The following is a 13502-nucleotide window of genomic DNA, read 5'->3' as shown; positions in this document are numbered from 1 at the left end:
CACTAAATATAGTGGCTGAAGTAATTTATATGCCCATCAGTAGCCAAAGGAATTCTTATGGCCCAAACATCTAGTGGACCTGAGATAAAATACTGGCTTGAAGATTCATCAGAGGTGTTGCATGGTGCATGGGTGGCATTCTGAGAACAACGAACTTGCTAAATTTTGCTCAAGGATGTGGATCAGGAAGAGATCAGTCCTCTGGAATTCCTTCCTTCCAACCCAGAGATGCCACAAGGACAGAAGTCAGGAGCTGCACTTCCTTTGTAGAGTGACAGAAAAATGGCATAGGAACAGTTAAGTGGAGGTGGGCGCTTCATCTCTAGGGCACACAGTAATGGGAACTCCTGCCCAAACCTCTGGTCTAGGGATTGCATCTGCAAGCTGTCACTTTTGCCCAGCACCAGTGGTTTCTACATCCTCCCCAGAACCCTAGGGTTTTTGTGGATTCCATGTAAGGACTATTTGGGGAAGTTTGAGGAGGAGGAGAAGGGCAGGATTCTAGTTCCTTTCTGCCCTTCTCCTCCCTTTTATCAGCTTTTCATATTGCACTTTAGTACTAGTTTTATTGAAGAAAGATTACCTCTGTTTAAAAATGAGGCTGGGCATGGTGATTCACGCCTGTAATCCCAGCACTTTGGGAGGCCAGGGTGGGTGGATCACCCAAGGTCAGGAGTTCAAGACCAACCTGGCCAACATGACAAAACCCTGTCTCTATCTAAAAATACAAAAATTAACCAGGCGTGGTGTTGGGCACCTGTAATCCCAGCTACTCAGGAGGCTGAGGGAAGAGAATCGCTTGAACCTGGGAGATGGAGGTTGCAGTGAGCCAAGATGGCACCACTGCAGTCCAGCCTGGGCAACAGCACGAGATTCCGTCTCAAAAAAATAAAAATATTTGAAAATGCTGATCTATGATCATCTCTTTCACAGGAGAGCAGGCGAGTCCTAACTATATGTGCCCAGTTCCTGAAGTGGAAGCTGCCCCAAGAAGTGTACTCTAAAGATCCCTGGCACATCAAACCTACTGAAGCAGGAACAATCTGCAGATTCTTTGTATGTGAGCAATAATGGCTTTGTTAACTCTTTAACATACTGAGAGACCTATTTTCTTCTGACACACTGTTTAATGACAGAACATGGCATACAATAAATATTTCCCATTTCTTTTCACATCAGCAGTTGATATCTATGAGCAGTTTTTTGGTTTTTTTTTTTTTTTTGAGACGGAGTCTCGCTCTGTCGCCCAGGCTGAAGTGCAGTGGCATGATCTCAGCTCACTGCAAGCTCCGCCTCCCGGGTTCACGCCATTCTCCTGCCTCAGCCTCCTGAGTATCTGGGACTACAGGCGCCCGCCACCGTGCCCAGCTAATTTTTTGTATTTTTAGTAGAGATGGAGTTTCACTATGTTAGCCAGGATGGTCTCAATCTCCTGACCTTGTGATCTCCTCGCCTCGGCCTCCCAAAGTGCTGGGATTACATGCGTGAGCCACCACGCCCGGCCTATGACCTGTTTTTTATTGTGGATCTATGTTTCTATAGTTCCCTCCCAACTGAGTCACAAATTTAATTTCGATTGCTACCCTTAGTCACGAAAAGACTGGTGGACTCTTTGGAGCCCTTCTAACATGGGTCAGAGGCTACAAGGTCAGGTTGATGCTGAAAAAGTTATTTATGGACTGAATTGAAATGGAGTTATATATTGCTTTTATAACTATCTTGAATCCTTTCCTTGACTAGAACGGATTGTTTTACTGTCCATCAGGGCATGTCCAGGGAGTCCCAAGCAAGGGCTGCTGTGCAGTGTGGCCATGCAGCATGATGGCAGCATGCCACTTGTTCTGCCAGGACCCAGATGGTGTCATTTCTCTTCATGAACTCCACAGAAGCTACTGTGGCTGATCCCAGGGTCAAGCTTGAGCCTGGGCAGCCTCCACAAGCCCATCCATGGTTTTCTAGAAGCTGACCCTAGAACCACCTAGCAGACCCTAGGAATGACTGACTATTCCCAGGAGTCTCCCATATGTACCACCTCTTTAGGACCCACAGAAGCTTTCTCTGATCAGACTTGCAGTGCCCTTGTGTCGGGGATTCCATTAGGGATTATCTGTCTGATCTCCACCCAAACCTATAGCTGATGCACTGATGACAGCATTTACAGAAGAAAATTTGGTGCTGTCAACTACAAGTTGTCCATGTTAATTATGCCATAAGTTCTATCAAAATAAATCCTATTTTCCCCCTCCTATTTTTTTTTTTTTTTTTTTGAAACAGAGTCTCACTCAGTTGCCCAGGCCTTGGCCTCCCAAGTAGCTGGGATTACAGGCCCACACCACCATGTCTGGCTAAGTTTTGTATTTTTTTAGTAGAGCTGGGGTTTTGCCATGTTGGCCAGGCTGGTCTGGAACTCTTGACCTCAGGTGATCCACACTGCTCTACCTCCTAAAGTGCTGGGATTACAGGCATGAGCCACCGCACCCAGCCTCCCCCTCCTATTCTTGAGGTGCTGTCCCTATACAAGATCCACTGAGAGGTGCCTTCATTCACCCAAAAGCCATGACAGGCCATAGAGAACCCGAGGATTAAAACTTTCTGAGGGGGCCAGGTGCAGTGGCTCACGCCTGTAATCCCAGCACTTTGGGAGGCCGAGGCAGGTGGATCACAAGGTGAGGAATTCAAGACCAGCCTGGCCAATATGGTGAAACCCTGTCTCTACCAAAAATACAAAAAAGAAAATTAGCTTGAGCACCTATAGTCCCAGCTACTCGGGAGGCTGAGGCAGGAGAATCGCTTGAACCCGGGAAGTGGAGGTTGCAGTGAGCCAAGACTGCGCCACTGCACTCCAGCCTGGGTAATAGAACGAGGCTCATTCTGAAGAAAAAAAAAAAAACTTCCAGAAGGGAGCCTGCAAGCTAGCAAGGGAGATAAAACCTCGATGTAAAAAAGTGCGTGCCAGGAGAGGAATACCTGCAAAATGCTCAGAGCAGGGCTAGGTCAGGCAGGCAAACAGTCAGGGACAAGCTCATAGGGAGGCAGAACTCAAGGTGAAGCTTAAAGAACAAGACTTAAATACAGAGAAGCCAAGATGGGACATTCACAGGATTTAGAATAACTTGGTCTAGGGGCTTGTTATTCTGGTATAATACTCATTCAGCAACTGTAGTTATTTCAAACACTACTGTACTCTTTCTGATAGAGTCTCTAACCCCAGAAACTATGGTAAGTCTGATCAAAAGAGTGCTGCTGCTTCATTACTTTATACTTATTTTTTCCCCACTTAGGAAAAAAAGTGCAAGGGGAAAATTAACATCCTAGAACAAACACTGATATACTCCAAGAATCCAAAACTTTCCGTCAGAAGATCAGCAGTCTTGTTTGTAGGTACAAAGAACGCCCTTTCATTCCTATAGTCACTTTTGTCCTATACTTTCCCAAATTGTGTTGGCAAGCATCTCTTCTTTTTTTCTTTTCCTTCTTCCTTTCTTTCTTTCTTTTTTTTTTTTTTTTTTTTTTGAGGAGTCTCACTCTGTCACCCAGGTTGGAGTGCAGTGGCGTGATCTCAGTTCACTGCCACCTCCATCTTCCGGATTCATGTGATTCTCCTGCCTCAGCCTCCTGAATAGCTGGGATTACAGGCACCTGCCACCACACCTGGCTAATTTTATTTTTATTTTTATTTTTATTTTTGAGAAAAGTCTCGCTCTTGTCCCCCAGGTTTGAGTGCAATGGCTTGATCTCAGCTCACTGCAACCTCTGCCTCCCGGGTTCAAACAATTCTCCTGCCTTTGCCTCCCAAGTAGCTGGGATTCAGCTGCCTGCCACTATACCCTGCTAATTTTTGTAACTTTTAGTAGAGACGGGGTATCACCATGTTGGCCAGGCTGGTCTCGAACTCCTGACCTCAGGTGATCCACCCGCCTCAGCCTCCCAAAGTGCTGGGATTACACGCATGAGCCACTGCGTCTGGCCTAATTTTTGTGTTTTTAGTAAAGATGGGACTTCACCATGTTGGCCAGGCTAGTCTCGAACTCCAGACCTCAGGTGATCCACCTGCCTCAGCTTCCCAAAGTGCTGGGATTACAAGCGTAAGCCACCACACCCAGTCAGTATCCCCATTTTGGTGTGGGGGTTTTATATGTGTGGGCAGGGGTGGTGGTTTGAGACAAGGTCTCACTTTGTTGCCCAAGTTGAAGCACAGTGGCACGATCATGGCTCGCTGCAGCCTCAACATCCTGGGCTCAAGCAATCCTCCTACCTCCCTCAGCCTCTTGAGTAGCTGGGACTATAGGCATGTGCCACCATGCGCAGCCGATTTTTTTTTTTTTTTTTTTTTTTAAGAGACAAGGTCTTGCTACATTGCCCAGACTGGTCTTAAACTCCTGGGCTCAAGCAGTCTTCCCGCCTCAGCCTCCCAAAGTGCTGGGATTACAGGCGTTAGTCACCGTACCCGGCTGTGAGTCACTGCACACGGCCAAGTATCCCCATTCTTTATGAAGATGACCTTGGAAAAAGGGGCTCTGCTACCTATAGGTAACTACCAGGCACGTGGAAGCCCAGTTTTTGGAATCTGCCTAATTATCAGAAGGCCGATTCCACCAGCTGCTTAGATGTCTTAATGATAAAAACTTTTAGATATTCATTTCCCAGAGCAAAAGCCAGATCACAGTACTCATTGACTTTATCCTGCCTTTAGGCCTTTTATCGAAGTACATGGATCACAATGAGCTCAGGAGGATGGGTACTGACCGGATAGAGGATGGTAAGTGATAACAGTCCTTGAATTTGGGGTGTACCCATATTTTGGAAGGTATCTGAGGCAGCCGCTGTGGGAAGGCTTTATAGCAGAGCTGAGACCCTGAGCTCTAGAAAACCTGGCTTTTGTAGCAGGAGTGCTATTGGTGATTTCAGCTGAATGACAGTCCCATTCCAGTCCAGTTTCCCTTTAGGAAAGGACATGACCCTATTTGTCTGGAAACTAGCTTTGATGAGTCTTGGGGACAGTTCCTGAGCCTTGTCTGTCAGCAAATAAGACATTACCTAGAAATACTATCTTAGGAAATTATGATGATTCCTCACAAGTACCACAGAGATGACTGCAGCACTATTTTCTATAAGCAGTTGTCCTGTAACATAGGTAGGACTTGGTAATAGAGATGTTTTATAGTCACATTTTTCTTTTTTTTTTTCTTTTTTTGAGACGGAGTCTCGCTCTCTTGTCCAGGCTGGAGTGCAGTGGCCGGATCTCAGCTCACTGCAAGCTCCGCCTCCCGGGTTTACGCCATTCTCCTGCCTCAGCCTCCCGAGTAGCTGGGACTACAGGCGCCCGCCACCTCGCCCGGCTAGTTTTTTGTAGTTTTTAGTAGAGACAGGGTTTCACCGTGTTAGCCAGGATGGTCTCGATCTCCTGACCTCGTGATCCACCCGTCTCGGCCTCCCAAAGTGCTGGGATTACAGGCTTGAGCCACCGCGCCCGGCCTCACATTTTTCTTTAATTTTTTTCTTTAATGTTTTTCTTTCAAATCCCCTGTTCTGAGACACAGGCATTCTTTTTTTTTCTTTCGAGACGGAGTCTTGCTCTGTCGCACAGTCGAGTGCAGTAGCCTGATATCGGCTCACTGCAGCCTCCACCTCCCAGGTTCAAGTGATTCTCCTGCCTTAGCCTCCCGAGTAGCTGGGATTACAGGCACGTGCTACCACGCCCTGCTAATTTTTGTATTTTTGGTAGAGATGGGATTTCACCATATTGGTCAGGCTGGTCTCAAACTCTTGGCCTCAGGTGATCCACCCACCTCAGCCTCCCAAAGTGCTGGGATTACAGGCATGAGCCACTGCGCCCGGCCAAAACAGGCATTCTTTATTCCCACTAAGAAGTAGTCCTACCATTAGAAAATGCCATATGATGCTGTCTTACAATCCAAAATTATTACTTGCAGAATCTAATCAAAATCCTGAGCAATTCATTACTTATAAAATAAAAACATAACTGGTGAAACGGCTAGGAGCTAAAGTTTATTTAAGAAAGATATGCCACTTTTCTCTAAGGTCTCCCACTTCCTCACAGATACCAGAAGCAAAGAAAGGAGGCTGGGTGCAATGGCTCACACCTGTAATTCTAGCACTTAGGGAGGCTGAGGTGGGAGGATTACTGGAGCCCAGGAGTTCAAGACCAGCCAGGGCAACATAGTGAGACTTCGTATCTCTCTCTCTCTCTCTCTCCATATATATATATATATATGTGTGTGTGTGTGTGTGTATATATATATATATATATATATTTTTTTTTTTTTTTGAGATGGAGTCTCGCTCTGTTGCCGAGGCTGGAGTGCAATGGTGCAATCTCAGCTCACTGCAGCCTCCACCTCCTGGTTTCAAATGATTCTCGTGCCTCAGTCTCCCAGGTAGCTGGGATTACAGGTGCCCGCCACCATGCCGGCTAATTTTTATATTTTTAGTAGAGATGGGTTTCTCCATGTTGTCCAGGCTGTTCTTGAACTTCTTACTTCAGGTGATCCGCCTGCCTCAGCCTCCCAAAGTGCCAGGATTACAGGCATGAGCCACTGCACCTGGCCTCTATTAAAAAAAGAAAATTAGTCCGTGTGGTGGTATGTGCCTGTGGTTCCAGCTACTCAGGAGGCCAAAGCGGGAACAGTGTTTGAGCCCAGGAGGTCAAGGCTTCAGTGAGCCGAGATTGCACCACTGCACTCCAGCCTGGGTGACAGAGTAAGATTCCGTCAAAGAGAGAAAGAGAGGAAGAGAGGAGGGAGGAAGGAGGGAGGAGGGAGGGAGGGAGGGAGGGAGGAAGGGAGATTATTCCAAGGGATAGGATTCTACGTGGCTGATTCTGTTCAAATAAAAGGAAATTATTTTCTAATCTAAAAGGGGGACGAAACTTCCTTTTCCATTCAAAAGTTATCTATATGAAAGATCTAGAAAATATATATAATTATGTGCATATAGATTAGAATGAACCATATGTGATTAACATTTCATGTTCTGTGGAACATGGCCAGGTGTGGTGGCTCATGCCTGTAATCCCAGCACTTTGGGAGGCCCAGGCAGGTGGATCACCTTAGGTCAGAAGTTCAAGACCAGCCTGGCTAACATGGTGAAATCCCCTCTCTACTAAAAATACAAAATTAGCCAGGTGTGATGGCACATGGTGCATGCCTGTAGTCCAGCTACTCGGGAGACAGAAGCAGGAGAATCACATGAACCTGGGAGGCGGAGGTTGCAGTGAGCCGAGATGCGCCATTGCACTCCAGCCTAGGGACAGAGTGAGCCTTCATCTCAAAAAATAATAAATAAATAAATACATAATGAATGTTCTGTGGAACATGTGGACAGACCTCAATGCAACAAGTGAAAGAAACTACAAACTAGTGAAGTGTTACATTTTGGAAGCAAACAAGATGAATTTAAAGGCAAAACACTGCTTAATAAGTATAAAGCTCCAAATTATGAAGAGGTCTTGAGCGTTTTTGAGAGCTTGGAGAATTATACATAAAAAAGAGAACCTGGCCCGGCGTAGTGGCTCATGCCTGTATTCCCAGCACTTTGGAAGGCTGAGGTGGTAGATCACCTGAGGCCAGGAGTTCAAGACCAGCCTGGCCAACATGGCAAAACCCCGTCTCTACTAAAAATACAAAAATTAGCCGGGCATATTGATGTGCACCTGTAATCCCAGCTACTCAGGAGGCTGAGACATGAGAACCATGCTTGAACCTGGGAGGCAGAGGTTGCAGTGAGTCAAGAACGTGACACTGCACTCCAGCTGGAGCAGCAGAGCAAGACTCTGTCTCAAAAAAAAAATTAATTAAATAAATAAAATAAAAATAAAAAAGATCCTTTTCTAGGTATGATACCAAAGGCATATCCATAAAATAAAAGAATGGTAGATTTGTCTACATCAAAATTTTAAAAACCAACTTTGAAAAAGAGAGAAATAGTTAAAAGTGAAATGCAAACAATAATATGAAGGGAAATATTTGCAACATGCTAAAGGGTTAATACCCTTAAATCAAATTAGAAATCCTCAAAAGAAAAGTGGCAAACAATATGAATAAGCGGTTCATAGAATAATTACAAATGGCCAATAAATAGATGAAAGATATTTGATATTACTAGTAATCAGAGGTTTGCAAAATAAATCATGATGAGATGCCAGTATGCGTTTTTCTGTCGAAATGGCAAAGATTACCAATTAATAAACTTCGAGCCGGACACAATGGCTCATGCCTGTAATCCCAGCAGTTTGGGAGGCCCAGGTGGGTGGATCACCTAAGGTCAGGAGTTTGAGACCAACCTGGCCAACATGGTGAAACCCCATCTCTACTAAAAATACAAAAATTAGCCAGGTGTGATTCAAGGAGAATCGCTTCAACCTGGGAGGCGGAGATTGCAGTGAGCCAAGATCGTGCCACTGCACTCCAGCCTGGGTGACAGAGTGAGACTTCGTCTCAAAAAAAAAAAGAGGGAGATTCTCCTGCCTCTGCCTCCTGAGTAGCTGGGATTACAGGCACCATGCCCGGCTATTTTTTGTATTTTAATAGAGATGGGGTTTCACCACGTTGGTCAGGCTGGTCTCGAACTTCTGACCTCGTGAGCTGCCCGCCTCGGCCTTCCAAAATTCTGGGATTACAGGCGCAAGCCACCGTGCCCAACCTGACTTATCAATTCTTATTTAGGAATTTAATCTATGAAAATAAGCAGAAATAATTACAGGAATGTTCATTTTAGTGTTATTTAGAATAACAAAAATGGGAAATAATCTAGATTGGAAACAACAGATAATTAAATAAATTATAGCATATTCATATTGTAGAATTATATACAGGTTGAGCATCCCTAATCAGAAAAATCCAAAATCTGAAATGCTCTCCACCCTGAAACTTCTTGAGTGTTAACGTGACACCACAATGGGAAAATTCCATACCTGACCTACCTCATAAGACAAAACACAATCAAGCAGTTGTGGTGGCTCACACCTGTAATCCTAGCACTTTGGGAGGCCAAGGCAGGCAGATCATCTGAGGTCAGGAGTTCAAGACCAGCCTGGCCAACATGGTGAAGCCCTGTCTACTAAAAATACAAAAAGTAGCCGGGCGTAGTGGTGCACACCTATAATCCCAGCTACTCAGGAGCCTGAGGCAGGAGAATCGCTTCAACCCGGGAGACGGAGGTTGCAGTGAGCCAAGATCTGTCACTCTGGGTGACAGAGTGAGACTCTGTTTAAAACACACACACACACACACACACACACACACACACACACACAGAGTCAAAACTTTGTTTCATGCACAAAACTGTTTAAAATATTATATAATATAAAATTACCTTCAGGGTATATTTATAAGGTATATATGAAACATAAATGAATTTTGTGTTTAGACTTCAGTCCTATCCCCAAAATATCTCATTATGTATATGCACGTCTTCCAAAGTCCGAAACAGTCTAATTTCCAAAACACTTCTGCTTCCAAACATTTTGGATACGGGATCCTCAACCTGAATAGCCATGAAAAATATTATAGAATAATTTTCATTTGATTTATTTATTTATTTATTTATTTATTTATTTAGAAACAGGATCTCAGCCTGTTGCCCAGGCTGGAATGCAGTGGCACGATCTCAGTTCATTGCAATCTCTACCTCCTAGGCTGAAGGGATCCTCCCACCTCAGTCTCCCAAGTAGCTGGGACTACAGGCACAAGGCACCACACCTGGCTAGTGTTTTATGTTTTGATATTATGTAGGCATAGGGTTTTGCCGTGTTGCCCAGGCTGGTTTTGAACTCCTGGGCTCAGGTGATCCACCTCCCTAGGCTTCCCAAAGTGCTAGAATAATTTTTAAATGACTCAGATAAATGATGATGTGGTATCATTAAATAAAACCAGCATTTGCAATTCCTAGGTCATATGGTTCCTTTTGGACAAAAAGTAAAAGCATATATATGTAAATATAAATGTATGAAAAAAAAGACCAGAAAGATATACATTGAAAATAACAGTAGTTATCTCTAGATGGTAGGATTATGGGTGACTTTTCTTCTTGTGCTTACATGTAATATCTAAATTTTCTGCACAATGAACATGTATTTATTTTGTAATATGAAAACATAAAAACTGCTTGGCACGGTAGCTCACACCTGTAATCCCAGCACTTTGGGAGGCCAAGGTGGGTGGATCACTTGAGGTCAGGAGTTCAAGACCATCCTGGCCAACATGGTGAAACATGGTGAGCCGAGATCGTGTCACTGCACTCCAGCCTGGGCAACAGAAGGAGACTTCATCTCAAAAAAAAAAAGAAAAAGAAAAGAAAACATTAAAAACTAAAAGTTTTTTGTGGTTTTTTTTTTTTGTGTGTGTGTGGTTTTTTTTTTTTTGTAATTAAAAGAGGATAGTGATGTAAGAGTTACTTCTAGGACCAACACAGGAAATTAGATATTAACATTAGACATGGCTTGGGAGGTCCAGATACTTTGACTTTAGAAAGACTACTTGGAATGTGATTATTGCAGAAGAGTGAAATGTTTGGCAACTCAGAAACCAGTAGGTTTTGTAGATCAAAATTGGAATCAATTCACTGATATATAAACTTTTAGACAGTTGGACCTGTAATCTAAGCTGCTATGGGCATGTAAGCTTTTTGCTATCTAGACCTTCATTCATTTCCATAGATCTCAGGGGCTTTTACCTCCAACCTGTGTTTGCCCGCCGCTAGATCTGAGAGACCTGCTGTGTGACCCTGAGCCCTCGCTGTGCATCATCACCTCCCAGACTCTGTTACTAGTCCAGATGGCGAGCGCCGAACCAAAACCTAAGCAGAGAGTGAACTGGTTGCAGAAGCTCATGGGCAGGTCCTCTGCCTAGAAACACAAGGCAAGCAACATCAGGTAAAAACCAATCCTTTCAGAAACCACAGAAGTCACTGATGCCAGCCCCCCTTTTTTCAGACTTAAAACAATGCCAGCATTAAGCCACCTCTACCCATTTAATTATCTCCAACGTGTTTTTTGCTTTCAAAACCTTGAAGAAGATATAGAGGAGGGCAGTTCTTAGTTTAAAATTGCAGATACAGTTTAAAAATCTACAGAGTTTTTGGCCAGGCATGGTACCTCACGCCTATAATCCCAGCACTTTGGGACTCCAAGGCAGGCAGATCACTTGAGGTCAGGAGTTTGAGACCAGCCTGGCCAACATGATGAAACCCCGTCTCTACTTAAAATACAAAAATTAGCTAGGCATGGTGGCAGGCACCTGTAATCCCAGGTACTTGGGAGGCCGAGGCAGGAGAATCGCTTGAACCCAGGAGGCAGAGGTTGCAATGAGCCAAAGTCACGCCACTGCATTCCAGCCTGGGTGACAGAGTAAGACTCTGTCTCAAAAAAAAAAAGTTCACATCTTTTTTTGTTTGTTTGTTTGATTTCTTTTAGAGATAGGGTCTCCCTCTGTCACCCAAGTTCAAGTGCAATGGCATGATCACAACTCACTAACCTCGAAGTCCTGGCCTCCTGCCTCAGCCTACTAAGTAGCTGGAACTACAGGCACATACAACCAACCATACCTGTTAAATAGCCCTTCATGCTGTTGTCTCCATCTCAGAAAATAAGATAGCCCTTAACTGCTACAAACCGTTCTTTGTCAAATGGGAAAGGCAAAACAGAAACAAGAGCTAATATAGGTGATGTTAGGGTTTGCCTATATCTACATCTTCTGCCTCCATTTAAATCATAAACTGGATTTTATATTGCACATGCTATCTTACCAAATATCAGCACAATTATTTGCTCTGTAAATAGAGCTATATTTGGAATAGGCAAAATAATACAGTGGAAATATGAAGTTCAGAGTGTACAGGTCTGGGATCAAATGCCAGCATTATAGCTGACTTTCTGGAAACATTAAAAAATATTATTTCTCAACTGCAGGTTTATGTAAAAAATGGAGATAGCGTTTTCTAACTAAAGGCTTGTTGAAAGGAATAAATGAAAGAGTATGTGTAAGAGGTATTACACAGATTGAGCATAGAGTACATATTTAGTGATTGTTAATTCCCTGTCCTCCCCCTTGTACCGGACTCGCACCAGGGACTAAGAGCTACAGATGAATAAGCTAATTTTTTTTCTTTTTTTTTTTTTTGTAGGACAGAATCTTGCTATGTTGTGCAGGTAGGCTAGTCTTGAACTCATGGCCTCAAGTCATCCTCCTGTGTCAGCCTCCCAAAGTGCTGAGATTACAAGCATGTACCACCGCACCCAGCAGAATTCCAGTCTTGAGAAGCAGGTCAAGGACAGCTTGAAAAGAGATTCTAAATAAATGTTAATGTTACAATGTTAGTATGTCTGCTTAATTGCCAACAATATTAAGAATAAAATAACTTTTTTTTTTTTTTTTTTTGAGACAGGGTCTCACTCATTTACCCAGGCTGGAGTGCAGTGGCATGATGATGACTCACTGCAACCTCAGCCTCCTGGGCTCAACCCACTGAGCTTCCCAAATAGCTGGGACTACAGGTGTGTGCCACCATGCCCAGCTAATTTTTTGTATTTTTGGTAGAGATGGGGTTTTGCCGTGTTGCCCAGGATAGTCTCAAATTCCTGAGTTTAAGTAATCTGCTCACCTTGGCCTCCTAAGTGCTGGGATTACAGATGTGAGCTACCATGCCTGGCCAGCAATCCATTCTAATAGTTTCATATTTAATGATGTATTTTTGTGAAATCCTTTATGGCCCTGTCTTCTTCCTTTTCCTTTCCCTTAAAAACTCCAAGTGGCCAGGTGCAGTGGCTCATGCCTGTAATCCCAGCACTTTGGAAGCCCGAGGCAGGCAGATCATGAGGTCAGGAGTTTGAGACCAACCTGGCCAACATAGCGAAACGCTGTCTCTACTAAAAATGCAAATACTCGGGCATGGTGTCATGTGCCTGTAGTCTCACCTACTCAGGAGGCTGAGGCAGAAGAATCACTTTAACCCAGGAGGCAGAGGTTGCAGTCAGCCAAGATCATGCCACTGCACTCCAGCCCAGGTGACAGTACAAGACTCCGTCTAAAAAAAAAAAAAAAAAAAGGAAAAAACCTCCAAACAAGAAAAAAAATCTCTGAATTGGTGTAATGGTAAATATATCCCAATATATCCAAGTTTTCCACTCCTTCTCCCCTTTTTTCCATTTTCATGATTCCCTCTCCTATAACCGATGTCAGATCCTCAAATGGCTCTAGGATAGGAACTATTATTTGTTGAGTACCTACTGTCTGCTTTAAGCATAAATGGAGAAAAATTTCTTACAAGCAGAAATTTTCTGGGAAAAGAGATTAGTTTGTGCTGGGCGACCACTTTTATAAGTTGCATATGGAATTGTGGGAGACCCCCAAGAGGCACACTGAACTAATTAGAAATAGTCACCATCAATCTGATTCTCAGGCTCTTGTTTGGTTGAAGAATATACAGAGAGAGCCAGAGCTGAGCTATCTAGGGCAATGGAGGGACATTTTGGAGGTGATATGGGA

At 43.9% G+C, this 13502-nt stretch overlaps 1 protein-coding gene across 4 annotated transcripts in view; it reads left to right on the top strand.

Moving 5' to 3' along the window:
• The window catches only part of MROH8 (maestro heat like repeat family member 8), a 76732-nt gene extending 64398 nt beyond the window's left edge, over positions 1 to 12334 (top strand). Inside the window, exons 20-24 of one of the 4 annotated variants that reach the window (XR_652368.4) lie at positions 934 to 1056; positions 3282 to 3377; positions 4694 to 4759; positions 10720 to 10891; positions 12142 to 12334. Coding sequence is in view for 1 of the 4 variants with exons in the window: in XM_003904775.5 (XP_003904824.2) it covers positions 934 to 1056; positions 3282 to 3381; positions 4694 to 4759; positions 10720 to 10868 (438 nt within the window). In the remaining 3 variants the exon portion in view is untranslated. Of the gene's footprint in view, positions 1 to 933; positions 1057 to 3281; positions 3382 to 4693; positions 4760 to 10675; positions 10892 to 12141 lie in introns of all 4 variants that reach the window. The other 3 variants (XR_652369.4, XR_652367.4, XM_003904775.5) reach the window with 3 other exon arrangements.
• Positions 12335 to 13502: the final 1168 nt, after the last annotated feature.

This window comes from Papio anubis, chromosome 16, assembly GCF_008728515.1.
Source record: "Papio anubis isolate 15944 chromosome 16, Panubis1.0, whole genome shotgun sequence".
NCBI lineage: Eukaryota > Metazoa > Chordata > Mammalia > Primates > Cercopithecidae > Papio > Papio anubis.
This window is presented reverse-complemented; position numbering and strand designations above follow the sequence as displayed.